The 17,500-nt window shown below is 36.8% G+C and overlaps 1 protein-coding gene across 1 annotated transcript in view; it reads right to left on the bottom strand.

Annotated features, from left to right (window-relative positions):
- The window catches only part of adamtsl4 (ADAMTS-like 4), a 79,753-nt gene that overhangs the window by 49,041 nt on the left and 13,212 nt on the right, over positions 1-17,500 (bottom strand). The window contains exon 4 of the mRNA XM_056474614.1: positions 15,873-16,407. Within this exon, the coding sequence (XP_056330589.1) occupies positions 15,873-16,407 (535 nt within the window). The remainder of the gene's footprint in view (positions 1-15,872; positions 16,408-17,500) is intronic.

Raw genomic sequence — 17,500 nt, forward strand, 5'->3', positions numbered from 1 at the left:
GATTCATTGATTCTAGTCATCTGTTCAGAGTGAGTCTTCAGTAGCCGATTAACTGATTCAAGTCATCTGTTCAGAGTGAGTCTTCAGTAGCCGATTAACTGATTCAAGTCATCTGTTCAGACTGAGTCCTCCGTAAATTATTCAGTGATTCAAGTCATCTGTTCAGAGTGAGTCTTCAGTAAGCGATTCATTGATTCAAGTCATCTGTTCAGAGTGAGTCCTCAGCAATTGATTCAGTGATTCAAGTCATCTGTTCAGAGTGAGTCTAGAGTAAATGATTTACTGATTTAAATTATCCTTTTTTGAGAGTAAGTCTTCAGTAAACTGTTCACTAATTCAAGTGAACTGTTCAGAGTGAGTCTTCAGAATTCATTGATTCAAGTAATCTATTCTAGATTGAGTTTTCAGTAAACTATTCACTGATTCAAATGATCTGTTCAGAGTGAGAATCCAGTAAATGATTCACTGATTCAAATGATCCATGCAGAGTGAGTCACCAGGGAACTATTCACTGATTCAGATGATCCACTCAGAGTGAATCTCCAGTCAATGATTAACTGATTCAAATTTTTAAATCAGAGTGAGTCTCTAGTAAACAATTCATTGATTCAAACGATCTGCTCAGAGTGATTTTCAGTAAATGATTCACTGATACAAATGAACCATTTGGAGTGAATCTTCAGTGAACAATTCACTGATCCAAATGATTAGTTCTGAGTTAGTCTCCAGTAAATAATTTACTGATTCAAATTGATCTGTTCAGAGTGAATCTCCGGTAAATGATTCAGTAATTCAAATGATTAATTCAGAGTGAGTCTCTGGTAAACTATTTACTGATTCAAGTGATCTGTTCAGAGTGAATCTCCAGTAAATGATTCACTGATTTAAATGATTAATTCAGAGTGAGTCTGCAGAAAAAAAACTCACTGATTCAAGTGATCTGTTCAGAGTATCAGGTAAATGATTCACTGATTCAAATGATTCATTCAGAGTAAGTTTTCAGGAATCTATTCACTGATTCAAATGATCTGTTCACAGGCAATCTCCAGTAAACCATTGACTTATTCAAATGATTCGTTCAGTAAATGATTCACTGAGTCAAGTTATCTGATCAGTGTGAGTCTACAGCAAACAATTGACTGATTTAAGTGATCTATTCAGAGTGAGTATCAAGTAAATGATTCACAGATTAAAACAATTCATTATAAAGTAATAAAGAGTTAAGTTTAAAAATAAAGAGTGAGTTTTTGGTGAACTATTTACTGATTCAAATGATCTCTTCAGACTGAATCTCCAGTAAACGATTCACTGATTCAAATGATCTGTCCAGAGTGAGTCTCCAGTAAACGATTCACTGATTAACAAAACAAAAACGGATCTGATTGTGGTTCAGTGTGGGCTCATCCTGTGGTTATTAGTGTATTATAGGTTCTGGTAATTTAACTTTATTACAAAATAAACATTTATCAGTAATTATTTTACTTATTTTGCTCAAGAAAATAAAAAATCAAGTACTTTGGTACTTTGGCTCCAGTCATATTGCAAAGGAGTATTTTATTCTTCCACTGGAGTAATGTTTTATTAGGCAAGCTCGACTTTTACTCAAGTGCCTAATTTCTGTCCTTCATCCACCGCTGTTTATTATAATGCCACTCAATTAAATAATAAATACCTGAAATACAGTGTATCAAAATCTGTCAAACTCTGCATAAAACTGAGTGATTTGCAGTGTGTATGTGTGTGTGTGTTTAGCACAGGTGATGGACAGCTGTCTGACTCCTGTCCCAGCTGAGATTTACGCACATTTCCAGCCAAATTCCTGATATATTGTCCCATATCAGCATTACAGCCTAAATTCTTCAAATCCCCACAAAGGAAACTCTCTCCAGCCCTTTAAAGCAGAGGAATTCAGCAGCATCTGTAATGTATTTCAGCTCGAAAACATCGCCTTCAGCAGCAGGACTCTGATTGGACAGAAGCACGTCACATGATCTGATAAAGCGGACCCTCTGGCGATGTTTGAGCTGCTGTTAAACCACTACGTCCAGCATTTATTACTCTTCCGCGTGTCGCTTTACTTCCTTGACAATTTCCTCTGCTCAGAAATGATGTTTCTAGTTCAGTCCTGATGTGGATTTACAGCACAGTTTACTTCCAATCATGTTAATTTTTTTATTTCCCACATAAAAAAATACAGTAATTTATAGTAAATACATAGCTTTTTAAAACCATACTCAAGTACTTGACTTAATCTGTTTTGGTAATTCTACAGTTGCCATGGTAACACGACAACTATAGGATAATTAATTTCTTGTAATGATTCTACAGTTGCTATGGTAACAAGACAACTATAGTAAATCATTTGATGTGTGATTCGACAGTTGCTATGGTAACATAACAACTATTGCAATTCATCTGTTGTGGTGATTTTACAGTTGCTATGGTAACATAACAACTATCGTAATTAATCTGTTGTGGTGATTCTACAGTTGCTATGGTAACATGACAACTATAGTAAATAATTTGATGTGTGATTCAACAGTTGCTATGGTAACATAACAACTATTGTAATTAATCTGTTGTGGTGATTCTACAGTTGCTATGGTAACATGACAACTGTAGTAATTAATATGTTGTGGTGATTCTACAGTTGCTATGGTAACACAACACATATAGTAATTATTTCTGTTGTGGTTATTCTACAGTTGCTATGGCAACACAACAGCTATACTAATTAATCTGTTGTGGTGATTCTACAGTTGCTATGATAACGCAACAACCATTAGCAATTAATCTGTTGTGGTGATTCTACAGTTGCTATGATAACACAACAACCATTAGCAATTAATCTGTTGTGGTGATTCTACAGTTGCTATGATAACGCAACAACCATTAGCAATTAATCTGTTGTGGTGATTCTACAGTTGCTATGATAACGCAACAACCATTAGCAATTAATCTGTTGTGGTGATTCTACAGTTGCCATGGTAACACAAAGCTTTAGAAATTAATCTGTAGTGGTGATTCTACAGTTGCCATGGTAACACAACAACTATAGTAATCAATCTGTTGTGGTGTTTCTACAGTTGCTATGGTAACAAAACAACTAAATAATCTGTTGTGGTAAATCTACAGTTGCTGTGGCAACACAACTGTATTAATTAATCTGTTGTGGTGATTCTACAGTTGCCATGGTAACACAAAGCTATAGTAATTAATCTGTAGTGATGATTCTACAGTAGCCATGGTAACACAACAACTACAGTAATATAAACAAAGGACCTAATACTGTAGTTTTCTACATCTATAGGGTATATTATACTACAATACACCACAGTTTACTGTAGTAAAAATTTAAGTATACTACAGTATTTATTACAGTTTACTATAGTTAATACTACAGTATGCTGTTGAAAGCCAATTCATTTTTTAAGTTTTTCCCCTGCAAACCTCATAAAACTGTAATCCATGTATGTTTTATGCTTATTAATTTAGGTTTTTATATTAATTTCTTATTGTTAGCGACACCGGTGGCCATTCAGTGAACTGCAGCGTGTATTCATGCACTGAGAATTGAACGAATGCACTAAATGTACCATTAAAATACAACAGTGCCATTACTCAGAGATCACTGTATGTGAGTTTTAATAATTTAATCAACCCTCAAACATTTTATTTAATCTACTATTGTGATGTTTTTAAAATCCTTTTTAGAGCACTATAGCCACAGTTTCGTTTCTTCTTTCTTTGAGCCTCGTTCAGGAAACAGCTTAGTGTGAGCATTATATATCACTGAATGATACACTACATTATCACAAGACTTTCTTCATCATGTGACAATTTACACAGAAATCTGTTGTGCTTGTGTTTGTGAATGAGGCCCGTTGATGAAAAGCAGAAGTCGTGACATTCTGCGAAATTGAGTTTGCATAAGAGGAAGTCATATGGATTACATTTTGGGCATGATTTAATGGAGTTAAATGTGTCAGATTTTATGGAAGCTTGTTTCTGTCGCACAATAAAAATAAATAAATAAACAAGCAAAGGCAATTGCAAATGTTAACTTCTGCACTTCTGACTTAAATCGTTACTTTGTATCTTATAATTCAGAGCTTTGAGAGAAAACTAGCCAGAAATTCAGAGAAAATAAAGCAACAATTTTCAGAAAAAAAGTCAGAATCACTAGAAATATAGTGAACTCAAAATGGTGACAAGTGCAATTTATAAACTCATTTCTAAGTAAAAAGAAATCTCAATTGTGAGACAAAAACTAGCAATTATCTTATTTATTCTATTTTTTCACAACTAAATACACCATGGTACTACAACAGTACTGAACCATGTTTTCTATATATATATTTTTTAATATTTGCACTGATTTCAGATGTTGTTTATTAATTTCAGCTGTTGTTTATGTGTTAATGTGACATTAAATAAGATGAATCTAATATTGTTATCATTATTAGAAACATGTTTCAGTCTTCCAAACATGTTAACTCATGTTAATCCTACACAAACAAAAAAATACTGTACTAATACTGTTATAATTTATAATGAATACTTAGCATTTTTTAACCTTACTATAGTGCTAGAATTGATCAGTTGTGGTGATTTTACAGTTGCTGTGGTAACAAAACAACTATAGTAATTAATCTGTTGTGGTGATTCTACAGTTGCTATGGCAACACAACAGCTCTTGTAATCAATCTGTTGTGGTGATTCTACAGTTGCTATTGTAACACAACAGCTATAGTAATTAATCTGTAGGGATGATTCTACAGTTGCTATGGTAACACAACAACTATAGTAAATAATCTGTTGTGGTGATTCCACAGTTGCTATGTTAACACAACAACTATAGTAATTAATCGGTTGTGGTGATTCTACAGTTGCTATGGTAACAAGACAACTATAGTAATTAATCTGTTGTGGTGATTCTACAGTTGCTATGGTAACACAACAACTATAGTAATTAATTGGTCTGGTGGTTCTACAGTTGCTATCGCAACTCAACAGCTATTGTAATCAATCTGTTGTGGTGATTCTACAGTTGCTATGGCAACCCAACAGCTATAGTAATTAATCTGTTGTGATGATTCTACAGTTGCTATGGTAACACAACAACTATAGTAAATAATCTGTTGTGGTGATTCCACAGTTGCTATGTTAACACAACAACTATAGTAATTAATCGGTTGTGGTGATTCTACAGTTGCTATGGTAACAAGACAACTATAGTAATTAATCTGTTGTGGTGATTCTACAGTTGCTATGGTAACACAACAACTATAGTAATTAATTGGTCTGGTGGTTCTACAGTTGCTATCGCAACTCAACAGCTATTGTAATCAATCTGTTGTGGTGATTCTACAGTTGCTATGGCAACCCAACAGCTATAGTAATTAATCTGTTGTGATGATTCTACAGTTGCTATTGTTACACAACAACTATAGTAAATAATCTGTTGTGGTGATTTCACAGGTGCTATGGTAACACAACAACTATAGTAATTAATCGGTCATGGTGATTCTACAGTTGCTATGGCAACACAACAACTATCGTAATCAATCTGTTGTGGTGATTCTATAGTTGCTATGGTAAAACAACAACTATTGTAATTAATCTGTTGGTGGTGATTCTATAGTTACTATGGTAAAACAACAACTATAGCAATTAACATATTGTGGTGATTCTATAGTTGCTATGGCAACACAACAACTATCGTAATCAATCTGTTGTGGTGATTCTATAGTTACTATGGCAACACAACAACTATTGTAATTAATCTGTTGTGGTGATTCTATAGTTACTATGGTAAAACAACAACTATAGCAATTAACATATTGTGGTGATTCTATAGTTGCTATGGCAACACAACAACTATCGTAATCAATCTGTTGTGGTGATTCTATAGTTACTATGGTAAAACAACAACTATAGCAATTAACATGTTGTGGTGATTCTGTAGTTGCTATGGTAACACAACAACTATAGTTTAATGAATCTGTTGTGGTAATTCTACAGTTGCTATGGTAACATACACTAGTTACAGGGTATATTAGCTTTGTAGTAAAACCTAAAGTATACTACAGTATTTATCACAGTTCCAGTGAATGACCTTAAATTAAAGTAGCTCTTCAATTTCAGCCTGATACTGTGGTTTCCCAGCAGAAGCGCATGTGTGATGTGTACTCCTGCAGCAGGATAAGCAGATATTTTCACATCAGATGTTTTCAGAGCTGTATTTTCTCAGTCCTCCACTGAATCATCTGGTAAATTTGAGATGAGTTCCCTCGTTAGTTTCTGAAAGGCCATTGTGAAGAGATTTAGCCTTTGACTCTGCCATGTAAATGTTTATTTAGTGAGTGCCGAGCGCCATGACTGCACACAGAAGGATCGCTCTGTCCGTCTCTCTCTCTCTCTCTCTCTCTCTCTCTCTCTCTCTCTCTCTCTCATGTTTCATTCCTCTCTTCTCTTTTTCTTTCCATTCGCAGCAAAACTCCTCTTCCTTTCTCATCTGTGCTGCACTCCAGGCTCTCTATCTGTTTTTCTGCCCTCTCTATTTCTGGAGTGAGTGAGTGTGTGTGTGTGTGTGTGTGTGTGTGTTCTGAACAGTGGCGTCTTTGACTCTGCTACAGCGTAACTGTGTCACACCCCCTGAAAGCCCCTTCGCTCCACTCCTCTATTTCACTTCCCTCCTCCTCTGCTCTCAGTTCCAGTTCCACACACACACACACGCACATACACACACACACACACACACACACACACACACATCTCACTTGGACACACAATAAAAATCACACAAGCACACATTTACACACATGGACACACATACACACACTGTTTTCACATGTACACAAACACACACATATATACACTCACACACGTTTCTGACATGGACACACACACACACACACACACACACACACACACATGAACACATGGACACAATTTCACACACGCATACACACACACATATATAAACCACTTTCCTTACATGAACACACACACAAAACACCATTCTGACACACACACACGCATTGTACACACATACACACACACACACACACACACACACACACTGTTCTCACAAAGTCACAGACAACTGTTCTCTCTCACAAGAGCACACACACACACACACACACACAAGAATGAACGATAAAGTACCCATAACAACGTAATGAACCGCCAACTATTCCAGCATATGTTTAACACAGCAGATGCTGTTCCAGCCACAACCCAGTACTGGGAAACACCCATACACTCTCAATCACACACACACACACTCATACACTACAGCCAATTTAGTTCATCAATTCTCCTATAGCGCATGTGTTTGGACTGTGGGGGAAACCGGAGGAAACCCACGCCAGCATGGGGAGAACATGCAAACTCCACACAGAAACACCAACTAATCCAGCCGAGGCTCGAACCAGCGACCTTCTTGCTGTGAGGCCACAGTGCTAACCACTGAGCCACCTTGCTGCCCAGTACACATAACTACAGTTTACATTCCTCCAAATAGAATGTCATACACCCAATAACATTCCTGAGATATCTAACCCATCATAAAACACACTCCAGCACTAGTTTACACACACAGAACAGGCTCTTACACACACTTCAGGCCCGTTCACACCATAACAACAACATTAGAGACCATTCCCAAACCGACAGAACGTGCTTAAGAGACATTTTAGACTAGAGAAATCAATCTAAACAATAAAATAGAGCATGAATTGGCTCAGTGGTTAGCACTGTGGCCTCACAGGAAGAAGGTCGCTGGTTCGAGCCTCCACTGGATCAGTTGGTGTTTCTGTGTGGAGTTTGCATGTTCTCCCCGTGTTGGTGTGGGTTTCCTCCGGGTGCTCTCCCCCACAGTCCAAACACATACGCTGTAGGGGAATTAATGAATTAAATTGGCCGTAGTGTATGTGTGTGTGTGTGTGTGTGTGAATGAGTGTGTATGGGTGTTTCCCAGTGCTGGGTTGCGGCTGGAAGGGCATCCGCTGTGTAAAACATATGCTGAATGCTTTCCATCCCTACAACACACACTTCAAACTCAGAAAAACAAACACACACACACACACACACACACACACACACACACACACACACACACACACATTGCTATGTATAGCCAAACAGGCTTCAGAAGAGCCAACAGTGACTTTTCATTGGTTTCTGCGCCATGTGTGTAATTCCAGTGGCTGTTTACAACCCGAGTGTTCGGTCGTGTGTCGCTAAATAACTCATAGCAATCATTCTGCCATAAAAAGGACAAAATTATCACAAAGATTGCTTTGGGAAGTGTTATAAATTCAGTACGGCGAAACGGCTGTAGGGGCAACGCAGTGACGCAGTAGGTAGTGGTGTTGCCTCACAGCAAGAAGGTCGCTGGTTCGAGCCTGGGCTGGGTCAGGTGGCATTTCTGTGTGGAGTTTGCATGTTCTCCCCGTGTTGGTGTGGGTCTCCTCCGGGTGCTCTGGTTTCCCCCACAGTCCAAACACATGCGCTATAGGGGAACTGATGAACTAAATTGGCCGTATTGTATGAGTGTGTGTGTGAATGAGTGTGTATGGGTGTTTCCCAGTACTGGAATATGTGTAAAACATATGCTGGAATAGTTGGCGGTTCCTTCCGCTGTGGCAACCTCTGAGACTAAGCTGAAGAAAAATGAATGAATATTCCCTATAGTTGTAGAAAACTATAGTATGGTTGTTGCTAGAAGGGATACAGTTAACGAGCATTATTTATATTATTTATTAATTTACCAATTAATAGTATTTTGTTAATGTTTATCCCTACATTTAACCATCACAGTAAAGTAAAAATATTCATCATTGTTGTACAGTGTCACAAAAAAAATATGCTACATTGATGTGAGTATGCGCGGCGGTATACCTTCTAGGCTTTACCCTATAGTAACAAGTACTTGTTTATATTACCATAGTTGCTATGCTAACCAAACAACGAGATTAATTAGTATAGTTGTTGTGTTACCATAGCAACTATAGAATCACCATAGCAGATTAATTACTATTGTTTACGTGTTACCATAGCAACTGTAGAATCACCACAGCAGATTAATTACTATAGCTGTTGTGTTACCATAGCAACTGTAGAATCACCACAGCAGATTAATTACTATAGTGGTTGTGTTACCATAGCAACTGTAGAATCACCACAGCAGATTAATTACTATAGTGGTTGTGTTACCATAGCAACTGTAGAATCACCACAGCAGATTAATTACTATAGTTGCTGTGTTACCATAGCAACAGTAGAATCACCCCAGAAGATTAATTACTATAGGTGTTGTGTTACCATAGCAACTTTAGAATCACCACAGCAAATTAATTACTATAGTAGTCGTGTTGCTATGGCAACTGTAGAATCACCGCAGCAGATTAATTACTATAGTTGTTGTGTTACCATAGCAACTGTAGAATCACCACAGCAAATTAATTACTATAGTTGTCGTGTTGCTATGGCAACTGTAGAATCACCACAACATATTAATTCAAGTTCTTTACTATATTATGGTTCAAAATCAACGTAGTATTTACCATACATTACTATGATGTCTTTTAATGTGAGGCTTGCCATGTGATTTTTACTGTATATTCATTGCAAATAGCTTGCACGCAACAATTACAATCAAGCTTCATTGTGTTTCATCCCAGTGAACACAAGGAGTGGGAGATGTTTTAACTCCAGCATAAATAAATCAGATGCAGTGTTTTGACAGAAACGGTTGTGAAATGTTTAGCCTAAACGCTTAGGTAAGGGCGATAGATTAGATGTTGAAATGCGTGTAAAAGAATCTCCTGCCTCAGGGTGTTTTGGCCCCCAACACTGTCCAATGGGAAAATGAAGGATGATGTACTTTTAACGACTTCATGTACAGAACAAATACACCATATTGGAAATACACAACAAATGTTATTTTAGAGTGCTCTTTGACCCATTTATATACATATTTATTTTTAGTTTCATAAATGAAGATTAAAATAAAGTTTAAAGATGTTAATATCAGTATGTTAGTTTTAAGGATATCTATAAGCTAGAGCGCTTCAAAACAGAGACAAAATTCACGATATGAACCTGATATAAACATCCAAAGTTTGTCGCTTCTGCCTATTTGGATAATTTTTTTTTATGTCACCTCATACTTCAGTTTTGTCATCAAATCTGACCAATCAAATGCTCTCTAGTAACTACTAAATAAAATACAATAAAAAATACATAAAAAAATACAATACAATTAAACTAAATAAATAATGAATAAAAAATTAAAAATAAATTAAATTAAATTAAATCTTCTGACCAATTAAATGCTCTCTAATATCTATTATGTTAAAACAAACATTGTTTTAATGTTATAATTTTATAAACAAATATAATTTGGATGTGAATAATCATGATTAATCTTTGCCGAGCACTAAAAATAAAATATAATAAAATAAATTTACCAATAAAAAAATATATACATTATATAAAAAATAAAAAATAAGAAAAGAAAATAATAAAAATACAAGTAAAATTAAATAACATTAAAAAAAAACAAAAAAAAAACAATACAAAATAAATTTAAACAAATAAACAAATATAATTTTATAAACAAATATAATTTGGATGCGAAAAATCATGATTAATCTTTGCCGAGCACTATAAAATAAAATAAAATAAAATAAAATAAAATAAAATAAATAAAATAAAATAAAATAAAATAAAATAAAATAAAATAAAATAAAATAAAATAAAACAAAATAAAATAAAATAAAACAAAACAAAACAATATAAAATAAAATAAAATAAAATAAAATAAAATAAAATTAAATTAAAAAAGACATTAAATAAAAAAGAAAAATAAGAAAACAAAAGAAAAATATTAAAAATACAAGTAAAATAATTTTAATTAAACTAAAAATGAAATAAAAATAATAATAATAAAAATAAATAAAAATGAAATAAAAATAAAAATATTAATTGACTGAATTTACAGAAATGGTCCTACATCATGATATACATTGCTATCAGTACATGAGATCACTTATAATATCATGTGTGATTTTTTTAGACATACACAGAAAGCATCACAGCTAGAGTAAATCTGCTCCCAGAGCCTGTTCAGATTTGTATCACTCTGTTCACGACCCAAAAGAAATGGCGAGCGAGAGAGAGAGAGAGAGAGAGAGAGAGAGCGAGAGAGAGAGAGGGAGAGAGAGACAGAGAGAGAGAGAGAGAGAGAGAGAGAGAGAGAGAGAGAGAGAGAGAGAGAGAGAGAGGGAGAGAGAGAGAGAGCGAGAGAGCGATGTGTGTCCCGGTAACACAAACACTGAGGCTTGTTTTGATAGATGTATCTGAAGTAATCTTTCTAAAAGTGTGTGTAAAAGCCACCAACAGCAGGAAACTGCAGCACCACATCAGCTCCACCGCAGAAACGACCAATTCTGGGTTAAACAAAACGGCACACATGCTGGAGATGTGTAATATAACTACCGCCCAGGCCGATCCTGGAAAGTTGGATTAAAGGGAACGGCGTGATTTACGACATGCAGAGGAATCTGGCTGGAGTCAGTTTTGGACAGGGGAGTGAGAACGAGACGGCGAATAAATGAAGCAGGTCGATCTGGAAGGAGAAATGAAGAAAAAAACGAGATGATTGAGAACCGGCTGCTGTACCAGGGGGAAGTCCACGGCTTTTACGTGATTTTGGATGAAAGTGTTTTGATCAAATCTTTCAGATAATTCAGGCGGTAATTACTACTGGCTTCATTTGTGTCAGATGAAGCGCTTTCAGGAATCTGTGGCTGAATCTGGGTAGTTGATGACGAGTGATGTAACGTGGGGCTTTCCAATGGGAAAACACAGCAGTAATCAGAGTGTATCAGTCATAATAAACCAAGCACAGCAGCAAATGATGGACCCCGGTTTCACAAACAAGGTGGTGCCAATGGGACACTCACGATGCAATCAATAATAAAGTCACTAGAGCACCTTTAGAGGTCAGACGAGTGAGGTTTTACCGGCATAAGCACTTCGCTAGCTGGCCTCGGTTACACTAGTGTGCACCAAAACAATGACAATATTCACATTTAGAAGATATAAACCTGATATAAACATCCACAGCTTGCAGTTTGTCACTTCTACCTAAAAGGATCAACAATTTTTTATCGTCGCCTCATACTTTAGTTCATCAAATCTTCTGACCAATCAAATGCTTTCTAGGATCTGACATGCCCCGCCCCCTTCTTCTCACAGGCTGTTCATTTGATGCTCTTGAGCTCAACCACACTCACCGGCGGAGCTGTGATCAAACAAAACGCTATTGGCTGTCTTTTTTAAAGGGGAGGAGCTACTCTTTGTCCCGCCCACTCTTCATGTTTCACTTGAGATTACGACAACACTGTACACAAAAATGCACACTTCAGGAGACCTTGAGCTGAACAGAGCAGCTGAGATTTCTCCCACTAGCTGTTAAACTCGCTGCACTGCTCGAGCCAACACTGACATCACTTATAAACAACACATGCAAACTCCATTCCAGCTATTCAGGCCATGATGCGAATGCAATGCATTTGGTATTAGAAAGCCCAAACTTGGCATTAGGATGCCCAAACGTTTGCTTATGAAGGGCCAAAAACCAAACGTGATTGAGGGTGTTGGGCTGAAGATAAATACACCATTAAGCTGCCATGCTAATTTCCTAATGGATTAATAATTACTAAATAAACGGAAAACGTACTTTAAGCCTATTATTAATTATACCTTTTTTTTACATATTATAATGAACTTCTCACAATTAAAACATAAACACATTTATAACACACCGCCTTGTGCAGTGTCCTCTATATCTGTATGACAGTATTTACATTTTTAAAAATCTGATTCATGCACAACATTTCACTGGAACATTTCATTTCCCTGCTGAAAAATCCAGCTTAAACCAGCCTAGGCTGGTTGGCTGGTTTTAGCTGGTCAACCAGTCTGGTTTTAGAGGGGTTTGGCCAATTTCCAGGCTGGTTGCCAGCCATTTCCAGCCTGCTCTTAGCTGGTCAGGCTGGAAAATGACCAGCTAAAACCAGCTTGACCAACTTGACCAGCCTGGTTTAAGCTGGACATAGCTGGTTTTGGCTGGGCTCACAGCCTGGCTAGGCTGGTCAAGCTGGTTTTAGCTGGTCATCTCCCAATGGATTTTCCTCTGGAAATGGCTGTAAACCAGCCTGGAAATGGTCAAAACCCCTCTAAAACTAGGCTGGTCGACCAGCTCAAGCCAGCCAACCAGCCTAGGCTGGTCTAAGCAGTTTTTTCAGTAGGGTTCAGCTGGCTTTTTTTGTAGCTCAACAATTAAACAAACAAACAAACTTTCTCTCTGTTGAAGGCCCCAACTTTCCTATCATTCGAAATCTTTGCAGATGGGATGGTGGGCCAAATCAAAGGTTACCATGGGACAACTTTGGCCTGCAGGCCTAAAGCAATATAGACCAGAGTAAACTGAAAAAAAAACTGTGATTTGCAAGTTTTGAGTTTTTGTTTTGTTTCTGGTCCAAATATCTAAAACATTTTAAATCAAGAAGCATTTTCTAGACAAATAACAATATTGTCTTGTTTTCAGACATTCAGAGTCAAAATGATTGTATATAATGCTAAATAATCATAGTGGAAAGTGCACATGCACTACAATGCTCACGGCGACCCGAGTTCGATTCCTGCCTTGAGGTCCTATGCCAATCCTTCCCCTCTCTCTGCTCCCCACACTTTCCTGTCAATGCTCTCTACTGTCCTATCCAATAAAAGGGGAAAACCCTGAAAAGTAATTATAAAATAGGATTATTTTGCTTACCACAATGGAAGATTATTTAGCTTGTTTTAAGAAAAAAATCTCACTTCATTTTGACTTATTATTTTTGAAACAATACGTAGAAAATGCTTCTTGATTTAGAAATGTTTAGATATTTGGACCAGAGACAAGTCAAAAACTCTAAGAAATGCATTTTTTGCAGTGCAGTCATGAGTTTTCATGAGATCTTTCCAAGCTCTTTCTCTGACCTGTAAAATGAATCATGCTGTTTTTGACAAATGACCTCTGTTATGACTAGCTAACCTCAGTTTCCCAGAAAACTATCATTTATTACAGCAGGCCACTTATAAACAATGTCTAAATATGACTGGCATATGTTAATCATGAGGTCACTGTCGTGATGGTTACTCAAGGTTATTAGGATTAACTATATTTCTACATTATTCTGCTGTGAAAAAGTGCACTTAACTGTAGTGATTGTACACATAATGAGACAAAAATAAATCATTGTACTATCAACAAACTGTTTGTAGATTATATAAAAGCAAATTAAAAAGCCTTTCATGACTGTTTCTAAAACTAAAGTACACTTTTAAAAAGTGTATCAATCAGTAAACCAACTAATAAACCAACCAATAAACCAACCAATAAACCAACCAATATACCAAACAACCAAATATATAGAAAACCGATTCAGTTTGAATGATTGAATCAGTTTGAGTTTGAATCTTGAAAAGGTTCTTGCAAAGGCGATCTGAAATTGAGACACAATGTGACTACTAAGAAAACTGATTCACTTTTCTGATTATCAATCAATCAACCAATAAACCAAGCAAGCAACCAATGTGGGTATAATCAATTTGACTTTGAATCATAATGAACCAGTATAAATTCTTGAAAAAGTTCTTGCAAATGATCTAAAATTGAGACACAATGTGAAAACTGATTCACTTTTCTGATTATCAATCAGCCAAGCAACCAATCAACCAATCAATCAACCAACCAATCAAACAATCAACCAACCGAACAACCAATAAATCAATCAACCAACTAATCAATAAATTAGTCAACCAACCAACCCATCAACTGATCAACCAACCAGTCAATCAACCAAGCAACCAACCAATAATTCAACCAACCAACCAACCAACCAAACAACCAACCAACCAACCAACCAGTCAATCAACCAACCAACCAACCAACCAACCAACCAACCAACTAACCGTTCAACCAACCAGTCAATCAACCAAGCAACCAACCAATCGTTCAACCAACCAACCAACCAACCAACCAACCAACCGTTCAACCAACCGTTCAACCAACCAACCAAACCAATCGTTCAACCAACCAACCAACCAACCAACCAACCAACCAACCAACCGTTCAACCAACCGTTCAACCAACCAATCAACCAACCGTTCAACCAACCAGTCAATCAACCAACCAACCAACCAACCAACCAACCAACCAACCAACCAACCGACCAACCAACTAACCAACTAGTCAATCAATCAACCAACCAACCAACCAACCGACCAACCAACCGACCAACCAACTAACCAACCAGTCAATCAATCAACCAACCAATCAAACAATGAACCAACCAACCAACCGTTCAACCAACCAGTCAATCAATCAACCAACCAACCAACCAACCAACCAACCAACCAACCAGTCAATCAACCAACCAACTAACCAATCAACCGATCAACCAACCAGCCAATCAACCAATCAATCAATCAATTACTCAATCAATCAACTAACTGATCAAACAATGAACCAACCAAACAACTAATAAATCAATCAACCAACTAATTAACCAACCAACCCATCAACTGATCAACCAACCAGTCAATCGACCAATCAACCAGCCAATAAACTAATCAACCAACCAACCAACCAATCAATCACCCAATCAAGCAGCCGAAACAACTAATCAACCCAACCAACTAATCAACCAATCAACCAACCAGTTAATCAACCAATCAACTGAATCAACCAACCAGCCAAACAACCAACCAACCAATCAATCGATTAACCAATCAGAAAGAGCTGCTCTCACCTGAAGACTGCACCTGCGGTATTCTCTGTCTCTGCCTGAGCATCTGTAGTTCCCTGTTACTGGAGGCCTCCAGTCCTGCTCATTTCCCGGGGTCTGCACAGGGGTCCAGGGCTCTGGGTTGGGGTTTGAAGGCGTTTGGTGGTCGTAAGGAGGAGGGTCTCTGGAAGTGTGTGTTCTGCTGATGGTGTGTGTGTATGATGGAGGAGCCTGGCGGGACGTGCGGCCGTCGATGCGTCTGTCTCGGGCGCCGTTTCTCTGCGGCGGGGGCCGTATATGAGGGATTCTCACTCGTCTGCGCTGCTCTCCATCATCATTCTCCACCTCTTTCCTCTCACTCACTCTGTCTGCAGGCGTTTTTTCTGCTTCTCCGTGAGATTTTTCCACATGTGAGCTGGAGTTCACATTCAGAGCGTCCAGACTATCAGTGGTGCTGTTGTGGTGTGTGTGGCGCGCATGTCGGTTTTGTCTGTGTAGAGGAAGAGAAAACGGCACTCTGCCATATCCAAACTGTCCAGGACGAATAGACGAGCTAGACCTGGAGGAACAGAGTCAGACAAAACACAGATATGAAGATATCAAAGCTAAATGCTAAATAAAAATCACACTGAAACAGCAACTGACTCAGTGAATGGGGTGTGTACAGATAAATTCACTGTGTCTGAATTGAAGATTATTTTGGAGAATCTTTTTGAGAGTTTACAGTGGTTCACTATGAAAGATTCATACTCGGACTCAGGAAAAGTGAATCAGTTTTATTTGTTTTCACATTGTGTCTCAATTTTAGATAATTTTTGAGAACCTTGTCAAAAGTGAATCAGCTTTCTTTATAGTCACATTGTGTCTCAATTTTAGATTTTGAGAACCTTTTTGAGGGTTTACACTGGTTCATTATGAAAGATTCAAACTCAGATTCATTCACTGAGTCAAAGTGAATCAGCTTTCTTTATAGTCACATTGAGTCTCAATTTTAGATCATTATTGAGAACCTTGTTGAGGGTTTACACTGGTTCATTATGAATCAAAATCAAACTGATTCAATCATTCAAAAGTGAATAAATTTTCTTTATATTCACATTGCCTCAAACTTAAATCTTTTTTTGAGAAACTTTGAGAGTTTGAACTAGTTCACTAAAATAAAAGAATGCAATTTCAGTGAGACATAAATGAATCAGTTTTCTTTATATTTACAATGTGTCTCAATTGTAGATTATTTCTGAGAACCTTTTTGAGAGTTAACAGTGGTTCACTATGAAAGATTCATATTCGGATTCAGGAAAAGTGAATCAGTTTATTCACATTATGTCTCAATTTTAGATCATTTGTAGGAACCTTTTCAAGAGTTTCCATTAATTCATTATGAATCAACTCAAACTGACTCATTCAAATGTAAATCTGTTTTCTTTCTATTCACATTCAATTTCAGATCATTTCTAAAAACGTTTTGAAAGTTTATACTGGTTCATTTTAAAAAATCTAACAAAAAAGTAAAATGAAAGTGAATCAGTTTTGAATCAGTGGATCAGAGAGTTTACGCTGGTTCACTATGAATCAAATTCAAACTGATTAAATGATTCAAAAGTTATTATATATTATCAGTTTTCCTTGTATTCATATTGTGTTTCAATTTT

This window comes from Danio aesculapii, chromosome 16 (assembly GCF_903798145.1).
Source record: "Danio aesculapii chromosome 16, fDanAes4.1, whole genome shotgun sequence".
In the NCBI taxonomy this organism is placed as follows: Eukaryota; Metazoa; Chordata; class Actinopteri; order Cypriniformes; family Danionidae; genus Danio; species Danio aesculapii.